The 12,005-nt window shown below is 35.0% G+C and overlaps 1 protein-coding gene across 5 annotated transcripts in view; it reads right to left on the bottom strand.

Moving 5' to 3' along the window:
- Nucleotides 1-12,005, bottom strand: part of LOC150109760 (adenosylhomocysteinase-like 1) — a 440,710-nt gene that overhangs the window by 103,155 nt on the left and 325,550 nt on the right. For all 5 annotated transcript variants that reach the window (XR_016549840.1, XM_090408492.1, XM_090408303.1 and 2 more), the window contains one exon: nt 5,249-5,337. Coding sequence is in view for 4 of the 5 variants with exons in the window: in XM_090408492.1 (XP_090264618.1) it covers nt 5,249-5,337 (89 nt within the window). In the remaining variant the exon portion in view is untranslated. The remainder of the gene's footprint in view (nt 1-5,248; nt 5,338-12,005) is intronic.

The raw sequence follows: 12,005 nt of genomic DNA, 5'->3' as shown, positions 1-12,005 counted from the left end.
GTGGTTACCACCCACAAAACGTAATAAAAATAGAAAACTAGAATCCCCCCCCCCGTTTTTATCAATTTTATATATATATATATATATATATATATATATATATATATATATATATATATATATATATTGTAATATTTTATTTATTTTTACATAGTCTGGAAACCCTGCTCTAGAGATCAAACATAGAAATTTTTTCAGCTACTTCAGTGCTCCCAGGATGACAGTTAACAACCAAGCAGGAAGTTACTAGTGCTCCAGTTCTATCCATCACTGCACTTCTGACAGACTAATCCTTTTCTTCTTTTCATTTAATTGAGTGAGGGGAATAATTTGTCCTTAGGGGTAGTAAGTGCATCTAGTGTGAATGAATTTAAGTAAAGGTATGATAGCTGGTTTGGGTGATTTATAGCCTCCCTTGAACTCTCAGATAATAATAATAATATTAATAAAAAATATTACGGAAACAACTACTGTATTAGAGTAAAACTTTAGTTTAATATAAACTAAAATAAACACTCGACGTTTCGACCTTCGCATTACGGTTGAAACGATTGCAAGTTGATTGGCAAGTGCTTTGCCAATCAATTTGTGTACGCTTCACCAAAATTGTTATTATTATTATTTTATTTTTTTTTATGGATAGGGATTGTAAGTCCAATTTCTCCAATATAAGGTAAGTTACAAGTGCAATAGATGCAATAAACTCCAGGATGTCACAATTGGAGGAGCTAAATATGTTTTTAATTTTAAAGGAGGTTTAAAAGTGGCATTAAGATTGTAATGGTGTAGGATTCTATTAATTTTTTTCTGATAACCCTTTAATGTATGGGATAGCTATGGTTTTACTGTAATCTACATTATTTTTTGATGAAGTTTTATGAAGAATTTCTTCAACAGTATTTTTGCCATAGCCATTATTTATAAATGTATTGCTAATAATTTTTTAATTCCTGTTTAAGAGCTAGTTCATTAGAGCAAATTGTTATAGCTCTGTTTTTGAGGGTGTTAATGACTCCAAATTTTTGCAAAGTTGGTGATATGAGTTAGCATGTATGTGTAGGTTTGCAGTAAACAGTGAAGGATAGAAAGCCTGAGGGAAGACATGTGACTAGTGTATACAGGAAAGGGAACCAGTTCTTATTTGCAATTTCAGTAGTAAATTGTATACATTCATGTTGTTTGTTCAGGTGACTGTATTTGGTGATTGTATGGCCAGATAACGAAAACATATCTAAGATAAGTCAATGTATCTAAGCCAACCTTTAGATTTTAGGGTAAAGGAATCAAGAGCACACGTTGCTCAAAAGCATCCATATAAAGTTAGCAACTGCGGAGGGGGGGGGGGGGGGTAGAGGTGAGCCCATCGCCGTACCTTCTTTTCATTATCATCAAATTCCTGACATGTACCCTCAAGGGGTGTACAGGATATGATAGTATTACTTGAAAAATTTACATCATTACTAACTTCCCATCTACAATTTTACTCCAAATCAGTCTATTACTTGTCAAGACTACAATATTATCAGATCTTATATTTCTATCGTCTAAGGCACATTGTACAGTATCAATCCACCTATATCTTGGTCTTCCTCTGGGTCATTTTGCTGCCAACCTGGCAGAGAACACTTGTTTTGCTAATCTTTCCTCGCCCATTCTGTTCTGTTTACCCTAATGCATTCCTGGATGCCGACAATGTCAAGTTCTTTCCTAATATCCTCGTTTTTAATATGATATTGCCATTGTCAGGATATGAGAGTCTTGACAATATTGCATATTGTCAGGAGTCTCATATCTGCGGTCTCTAGTCTTTGAACAAGTGTTTTACTTCTGACCCAGCTCTCAGATCCATAAGTTAAAACTGGTTTGAACACTGTCATGTACACAGCTAGTTTAGTGTTCTGACTAATTTCTCTCTTATTCCACATGAATTTATTCAGTTGACTGCCTACCATACCAGCTGTGTTGATTTTGTTGTCTATTTCCATATTTAATTTACCATCTTCACTAAAAATCGTGCCTAGGTAGCTGAAATGTTTTACTTGTTCCGCAGGTTCCCCGTTCACAACACAGTTGACATTTTCAACAATTCTACCTATTTTCGTTGTCTCTGTCTTTTTAATGCTGACCTTCATACCATATCTATTACAACACTTATTCAATTTAGTCAGGGAATCTTGCATACTTGTAGCGGATTTATTCAGAAGTATAACATCGTCTGAATAAAGCAAAGAGCTGACATTAACATCTCCAATTCTGATATTATGTTTAATACCACTTTCCTTCATAATGTGATCCATATAGATAATGAATAACAGAGAGGATAATGTACACCCTTGTCTCACAACAGATTTAACATTAAACCATCTTCCTGTACTTCCTTCAATTCTAACTGCTGACTTTCAACTCAAATACAGGCTAAGTATTGCTTGATATAATGCCCCATTGACACCATATAATTGTAGCGTATTGAATAGCTTATCTCATGGCACCTTGTCATATGCCATTTCCAGATCAACAAAACTTAAATACAGATCTTTGTTATATTCCCATTCTTTCTTGACTATTTGTCGTAAAGTGAAGATCTGATCCTGACAGTCTCTATTTGGCCTGAATCTAGCTTGTTCTTCACCAAGCTTTTCTTCCACAATTCTTCTCAACCGTTTCTCAAGTATACTTGCATAGATCTTGCCAGGAACACTCAGTAGGGAAATACCTCTGTAATTCTCACATTCAGTTTTATTTCCCTTTTTATATATGGGTACTATTAGAGCTCTACTCCAATCATCGGGAATTCGTCCCTCTGTCCAGGCTTTCTGAACTATGCAGTGCAGCCACTGTAATACTTTTATACCAACATACTTCAGCATTTCTGGTCGAATATCATCTACTCCTGCTGCCTTTCCACATTTCAAGCCTTTGATGGCTTTTTCTACTTCAAGTATGGATATGTATTCCTGACTGCATGCCTGGTCAGTGTTTTTTATCACTGTGCTGTCATCACTGCTTGTTTCATTTAGCAGTTTTTCAAAGTAATTACTCCATACTTCAAGGATATCTTTTTCTCCTGTTTTCATGTCACCTTTATCATCTCTAACTGCTTTTACAGCACTCTTTCCTCCATTTCTAAGCTTCTTCAACAACCTCTGAAGATCTTACCACCTTCTTGATATTTATTTTCTATGTTCTTGCCAAAGTCCTCCCATGACTTTTGTTTAGCTAGTTTTACACAGTGTTTCGTTTTCTTACATTTGTCTCTGTATTCTGTAAGAGCAAAAGCTGACTTATTTGACAGGAACTTTTGATATGATTTCTTCTTTTCCTTCACTGCCTCTTTAACTTCCAGTGTCCATCATGGAGTCCTGATTTTTCTATCCTTGCAGACAAACTCACCACATGCCTCTTTGGCAGAATCAATCAATGTTTTCTTCAGAGTTTGCCACTGAATCTCCAAGGTTTGGTTACTGTTCTCAAACTCTTTCATTTTATCCTCAATAATCTTTGTGTATTTTAGTCTACAGTTCACATCTGAGAGCTGCTCAACTTTTATTCGCTTTAAAACTTTCTTACATGTTATTCTTTTCGATATGAAATTCAATTTTATCCTACTCAAGACTAAATAGTGATCGCTTCCAATTTCAAATCCTCTGTACACTCTGGTGTCCTGCACCAGAGAAAACATCACTATCAACAATAACACAGTCAATGACTTTCTTATTCCTTGCCTCTTTTCTCCATGTGAATTTGTGCACATTTTTATGTTGGAACATGGTGTTAGTAATAACCAGTCCATGTCCTGAGCAGAAATCCAACAGGTATTTGCCATTATTATTAGCTTTGCTCTTTTCTCCAAATTTTCCCCACATGAAGTAACTGGAACGTAGTATGTGGATAAATAGAGTCGTAATGTTGAGCGGGAATTTGTTTTGTAGGAGAAGAATTGTGTCTCTGATTGGGACATTTGTAAAAAGGGTAGAAACATCAAAACTGTCTAATAAATCATCTTTGTCGAGTGTTATGTTTTTTAATTTTGTTTATAAAGTGTTGTGTGTTCTTTATAAAGGAGGAGTAATGACCTACCAATTCCTTGAGTGTTGATGTTGATGCTAATTTCTTGGCTAGGTGATAATTAGGGCTCTCTATTCCCTCAACTATCGGCCGAAGTTGAACATTATGTTTGTGTACCTTGGGAACACCATATATTCTGGGAGAACAGGCGTAATGGGTATACGTTTTTTAACAGTGTGTGTGTGTGTGTGTGTGTGTGTGTGAACAGTAATGGATATTTATCATCCCTTCTTTAATACGATTATTTTTAACCTAATTTAATTTCAATCAATTTTATAACAGTAATTAGGTAATCAAATTACGAACACACACAGACACACACACACACACACACACACACACACACACACACACACACAGAGTGAGAGAGAGTAATAAATGGTAACTCATGTCCCTATCCCATTTCTTATGTATATTTTTTGAGAACAAGACTATGCAGGCACCCAACAAAATATTGGATACCTGAATAGTCTTGTGGATGTTCCTGGTACTACCAGAAGAAAAACTGTTATAGTTTTTGATTCTAGCTGTTGCTGGCTAGATGAACTTTTTCTAGGCTGTTTTAAAGTTAGTTTTGAAGATAATCAATCTCTACCAGTAAAAGGCTTTCATTCTTTGACACATTTTTAAATAAATAAATTAAAAAATTGTAGAATTCACTATTTCCAGTAACAATATAAATATTAAATTTATAATTGCAAAATGGACAGCTATTCTGCATACTCTCACCCTAATGCATACAAAATAATCAACTGACATGGACTGAGCTATTAATGATGGCCAATGGTGAAGTCAGCTACCCACCAATTTCCAAAAGTAAAAGATGGAACTAAAAGAACTTTTGGAGAATAAGAAAGTATCAGACTTTTTATTTTATTTATAAAAATGCTATGAAATTACAAGATCAAAATATTATTTATTTCATTTTGATGTTTTAGCTTTTCAGCTATATAATTTTTGTGAGCACTATATAGACAATCCCATTTGATTATGTCTAAACAGTGCTCACAACACTATGTGATAGCAGAATAATACACTACTCAAGATGTTCCTGTTAATCCTGTATATTTGGCAAGTCACTCTCACAACTCATACATTATAATAATAACTGCAGTTCATGAAGAGCAGCAATACCAATACTAAAAATAAATAATTAAAAAAATTTCATTGCATCAGTACTTACCATGCCTGAAGAGCACAAATTGGATCTATTTCTGTTACATAAACCACTGCTCCCATCCCTTTCAATGCAGAACAGCAACCTTTTCCCACCTACTCAAATAACAAATGTTTTGTGGTTTACATATATTTTTATCTAAAAGCATATTTTTCAAATTTTAAAAGAACTAAATTTAAAGGATATGTTATGCAAAATATTTCTTCCATGAAATTGTGCAATTGGGATACTGGAAAAGTCCAAAAATAATATGGTATAAAAATAGTATAACTTTATTTTTATTATCTCAATATTTCTGTATCTAAATGCATTCGGCCACCCTTCAGCCAAACGTAGCTGAATGCAATAAAAAATAGTGGTACAAAATCTATAAAACATACACAGATATAACGGCACAAAAACCAAATGCTCAATAGTTTAAGTGGATAGATAACTGATTGCTGAAAGTGTTACCTGTGCCTGATGAAGCCTCAATATTTGCATTCAGCTCTTGTAGTTTAAGTAACTACTGCTACAGGGTGAAACTAAACACTCTCAATGGTATATAAATGTAGTCATGTATATGCTACTAAAGGAAAATCTTCTGCTGCAATGCCTTTTAATGAGATTGCCTTTATGTTGTACTTAAAAAACCTGTTATACCAAAGGACACACCAAAAAAAGAATTGATGGTAGTCTTCTATGTCATAAATGCCTTTGAAACAAGTGCAACACAGTTTCTCTAAGTCTTTCTGTGATTGCTCAATCTCTGGGATCTTAGATCTTGAGGAAAATATTAAAGGAGAGGTTGATGTAGGATATCTGTACTAGATACACAGAGTGGTTACAGCAAGACATGAACTATGGCAAGCATCACTGTGAAGAAATGGTATGTCATAATGAACTGTGGAAAGGACCCAGCCTAACTCCTACAGAATCAATATTATTTCATGCTCCTCTTATTGCAAACAATAAAAGCAAAAAACCTGCATGATAGTGAAGTGAATTTTGCCACAAGTGAAGCTATAGGCAATAATTTGGTGAGAAGCACTACATAAAATTTATTCCCATTTAGTCATAAAACTTGAAAAATAAAATAAAAGACACTGTAGCTGAGATCAGTAAACAAAGGAGATAGTGGAAAATAAAACAAAGGAAATAGCTGGATGTTAAACATTATTTTGAAAGTTTTTTTTCACTTGGTTATACTGTAAGTTAAAGATGTCAAGAAATTATATTCTTGGTTTCTTCCTTTATTATTACGGGTATTGTAAGCAAACAAAGTTTACACATGAAGTCACTTCACAAATGAGCTACTTGTATATCGAGACTTCACATCAATTGCCTTAGTATCCCATAATGCAATGCACATCTTTACAGACATGTATAATGCTATGCATTATGGGAAGGGCCACTACACCTGCAAACTTTGTTTTCTTACACTTGGATAAAGGATGAGACCAAGAATATAATTTCTTTGAATCTTTAACTTATATTATAACGAAGTGAAAAAATGTTCAACATCTATCTCTAATCCAGAGTATTTTAGTAATAAGGTGTGACAAATTTTGACTACTTGTATATGAGAAATATATGATTTCTGCATTACTTCAACCTTGGTATCTCTTCTGAACCTGGCTCCCACTGATCAGACCTCAATAAAGGTCTAAACTGGTCTGGGTCTCTCCCATAATGCATAGCATTAAACATGTCTGTAAGGATATGTGCATTGCATTATGGAATATTAAGAAATTAATGTGATGTTATTAGCCTCTATATAAAAGTAGTCCAGTCATGAAGTGACCGTGCACAAACTTTGTTTGCTTACAATTGGATGAAGGATGAAACCAACAATATAATTTCTTGGCATCTTTAACTTATAGAACATTATTATTATTGCATGGAAACCTCTGTGGAGTCTAAAGACTTATTGCAGGAGGCCAATACTATCCACACAGTATCAATAGTATCTCTCTTCTTAAACACACTGACTGAGAAAGTACAACAGACTCTAACAACCCATTCCACTTAAACACATCTCTTAATGAAAAACTTAGTATACTAAACATACTTAATTTCCAGGGATGACTCCTTGTTCTGCACTTTCTATCCAAATGATGAAAAATGTTCTCTACATCAACCTTATAAAACCCTTTCAGTAACTGAAATGTTTCAATCATTTCCTCTATTTTCTTCATATCAACCAATTTCAGCAACCCACAAGCTCTGAATCTATCATTCAAAGAGAGCTTTCTATAGATGACAATTTGTCCCCTCAATACTCTCTATCATTTCCTTGTCCCCAAGAAACTCAGGTGACCAACCAGTGCACAGTAATCCAAATGTGACTATATGTATATATCAAAACATTGTAAAGACAGACAACTCCCATATCTCTGTTCGTTAGTGTTTATCAATAACCAAGCAATCCTATAAACTACCTCAGCAGCTTGCAACATGTCCTCTGCTTCAACTCTCTATTCACTAATACCAATTCCCTAGTTTCATCCATTTCCCAGAATACAGTTTCATTTATGTAGTACACAATTAGTAACCTTTTCATCAAAATATAAACTAGACACTTTTCCACATTAAACTTGAAGCTGTAATATATAACTTTTATCTTCAAAAATCTCTACATCACCATGCTTGACTTATACATTACCCAATTTTTGCATCACATCAACAAACAATAGAATATTTCCCTTCAAATAATTTCCATATCATTCGTGTACAAAGTAAACAGCAGTGGTCCAAGCAGAGAGTTGTGGCCTATTGCTGATCACTTGCTTACTCCCAAATTCTTCTTTGCCATATCCTACTCTTTAATACCTGTCCATCAGCCACCTTTTATCCATATCATCAGCTTCATACCCATCCTTATTTAATCCAATTTATGTAACAGTGTTCCATGTGATATCCCATCAAATGCCTTTGCAAAATCCAGCAGTATCATGAAGCCATTCCAACTCAACTCTCACTATTATAAAAAAGTGAGTAAATTACTAAGTCATGAGTCACCTTTAACAAAGTCATGCTTTCTCCTCCCATGGAGTACCATATTCTTATCTATTAATTTCTAAATTCTGTCTTTGACTCGACTTTTCTAATACCTTTACCACCACTCCAGATATCATGTGTAGTTAATGTAGTAAATATCTACACATATCACTACAAGAATTATGTCAAAAAATAAACCTATATTTAAGTAAACCTGTAAATGTTGTGACCATCTGCTGTACACACACAAACACACACAAAATCATTACGAGAAGCCACTCTGAAGCAGTTTGAGGAAATTAATCTATCCCCCTTCCCTCTGCCAAGAACCTGTACCAATAAGGGTAATGTACTTGATGTCTGGAAAATTTAAATAAACCTGTGCAGTATTAGAAAATAAAGAAGAAATGTTATCTCTTTGAACCAAGTACATTCTTATATATTAGTTCATTGGCATGTGCTGCTGTCCCTGAAAATTTTCATTCAGAGGTAAATTGAAAGCTAGTTTCTCTGTTCCCAAGGATTCTAGTAATCATGCTGAAGAAACCCAACTCCTCCATGTCTTCAGTCACATATCTCATGAATTCAAGGAAAAATTCTCAAAAGCTAATCATCTGTTGGAAAGCTAAATTTTAAGCCTTATTTCAAAAGTTGGTAAAGCATTAACATGAGAGACAAATTTCAATATAACAAATACTTAGTTCAAAAATTCTAGCACATATGGCATACCACCAAGTGATGAGAAAGAAAAAATAAAGTGGAAATAGGTTAGGCAATGATGCAATTAAGAATGTGGTAGGCTTCTATTTGAATAATGAAATAAGCAGATTTATGCCTGGTGCCAAAGATGGTGTCACTGTAAGATCCAAGTGGCGTAAAACCAAAGGAGCAAAACATTTGGAACTTTTCAGTTTGAAAGAAGTATATGTGAAGTTCATAGAAACTTACATTTCCTTTTCAAGGCATTTCCACTTTAGTGGTTGCTTGTAATCCCCTTCACTAATACCAATGTGAACAGTCATCCCTTCTTGCAACCCTCTATAACTCATCCTCCATGTAAGTCAAGGCCATCCTCTCTTCCATCTTCCTAGTGGTGACCAATTCATCACTCTCTTGATCATCCTACTGTGGCATCCATTGAACATGTCCATACCAATGTGTAAAAAATGATGTTCCAAACAGCCAATTTTCTCAAAAATTCAGTCTCTCCATAATAGTCTCATTCTAAACTCTTTGAGAAGGTGAGATATGCACATATGAGGATTGTTCGATAAGTCCATGCAAAAATGAAGAAACAATCTTTTTGGGGGACAAACATTTTTTATCTTTCAACATAGTCTCCTTTGAGGTCTATACGCTTAGCTTAGTTCAACGATGTTAGAGTTTTTTGATCCGTCCATATAGTATGATTTGTCCAACTTTTCAAAACAGGCAGTTGTTTCGGCAATCACTTCATTGTTTGATGAAAATCTCTTTCCTGCCAGCCATTTTTTCATGTTTGGAAACAGACAGTAGTCCAAGAGAGCCAAATAAATCTGGAGAGTGGGGGGGGGGGGGTTGCAAAAGGACTTCATAGCGTAAATCGAACAATTTTGCAGTCACAATTGCAAAATAATGAGCGGGTGCATTGTTATGGTGAAAAAGAATCTTCTTTTTCTACAAGTGTGGTCGTTTTTCCTTTATTTCATTATTTAAACTATCCAGAAAAGATGCATAATACACTCCAGTAATTGTTTTGCCCTTTTTCTAAGAAGTCTATGAAGATTACACCATGAGCATCTCAGAAGAGGTAGCCATAACCCTTGAAGGAACAGTTTTTCGCTTTCTTTAGTGCAGATTCCCTGCTTGCAACCTATTGTTTTGACTTTTCCTTGGTCTCCGACTAGTAGTGATGAATCCATGTTTCATCCACTGTTACGAAACAATGCAAAAATTCCTCTGGATTCAACGGAATCCAGAGGAATTTTTGCAACAGTTCACATGTTGACGCTTTTGTTCTAGTGTGAGCAAATGCGGCACACATCTTGCGGATAGTTTTCTCATATGTAAATGTTCATGTAAAATATTATGTACGCAGTCATTTGAGATGCCCACAGCCTTAGCAATTTCATGCACCTTCACTCTTCTATCATCCATCACCATATTGTGGATTTTTTTCAATAATTTCTGGAGTAGTGACCTCAACAGGGCATACAGAATGTTCAGTATCATTTGGGCTCATGTGGCCACCACTTCAAAAGTTACTAAATCACTTATAAACCGTTCTAATCAAAAGGTGCAGACTCGCTATAATTTTTATCAATCTTAGCTTTGGTTTCCTGAGCCATTCTGCCTTTCAAAAAGTAATGTTTAATCACTACACGAAACCACAGCACTTGATCGATTCAAATGAATGCCAAACACAGAGTAATAGATCTATCTGACTGAAACTTAGTGTGTGATCCTCCAACAGTTGCCACCAACTAAAAATAACCTCGATAAGTAGTGGTGGCGCCATCTCTTAGATTTTGCATGGACTTATCGAAAAGGCCTCGTACTTTGTTGTAAGTCATCCTCTTCTGCCTCACATCAATATCCATCCTACTCACCTACACATCAGAACACTACTATCATTTGTAGTATCATCTTCTTGGTTTCCTGTTGAATGTCTCAACTCCAAAACATACCATTCAACTGCTTAACAGCATTATGGATTTGGCTAAAATGATCACCTACATCTTTCTCACATGCTTGTTCCCAACTCATGAAGAATAGATTCTAAGTATCTGAAATGATCTACTGCCTTGACTTTATTGACTAGAAGATCTGAGTCTCTGCCTTCTCCACCAATATTTTGTTTTGGTAAAATGAACTTTTAGACCTATCATGCTGTAAACATCAACCAGTTTCCTCTTCATAAATTAACACAGTCCTGATCTTGAGCAATTATTACTTATCATCAGCAAACAACAGTGAATGAATGACATCACACCATTTCCAATCTTAATTGTAATAGCTGTACACGAAGCATTCCAACATGAACTCAGTTATAAATTCAGCTGATACCAATCCTCCAAAGTTAACAGCTGCTCTTCACCTTTTATATATTCTCTTAATCAAACTGACAATTGACTCTCTCTCACATTCATCTTACTCATCGATTCCCAGAGTCTACTAAAGGAAACTAAGTAATAGGCCTTTGCAAGATTCAAAAATTCAAATGTTCCCTGCCCTTTGGTGATTCTTCTAATGATGAAAATATTATCTGAAAAGCAACACTCCTCTCTAATCACAGTAATAATTTTACTTAATAACCCTACTCATAGAAGCCAACACACTAACCTCTGTAATTTGATGGGTTGTTCTTATTACACTTTTAAAAAGTTGGGAGTAATATATGATAATGATCATTCATCAGAAAAACACATACTGCCTTCTAGAATTTGATTTAACATTCTTGCTATTATTCTTAGCAGCTAGTCACTTCCACAATTCCATGGATACTGCTTTCCCATTATGTACCCATGCCAAGGCATCTTGAATCCACTAGCTCCTGTACCCTCAAATCACCATCATTCTCTCTCTCTCTCCAGGTATTCTTTCCTAATTTTAGTCAGAGGATCCTTAACATGATTCATCCAACCTGTCATAGGTATTAATCTCGCTAGAAGTAATCTACCGCTTGATGTTCTCATGCACCTGATGGTCCTCCATGTCTGAGCAGACCTATTATATCCTAATGAGTGATTAATCTCATAAACTCTGTTCCAGCATTCTTCCTTACATTTCCAAACAATTTTTTTCA

This window comes from Typopeltis vanoorti, chromosome 1 (assembly GCF_054136105.1).
Source record: "Typopeltis vanoorti isolate ZY-2024b chromosome 1, IOZ_Tvanoo_1.0, whole genome shotgun sequence".
NCBI lineage: Eukaryota > Metazoa > Arthropoda > Arachnida > Uropygi > Thelyphonidae > Typopeltis > Typopeltis vanoorti.
The sequence above is the reverse complement of the archived record's forward strand: the minus strand, read 5'-3'. Positions and strand labels throughout refer to the sequence as shown.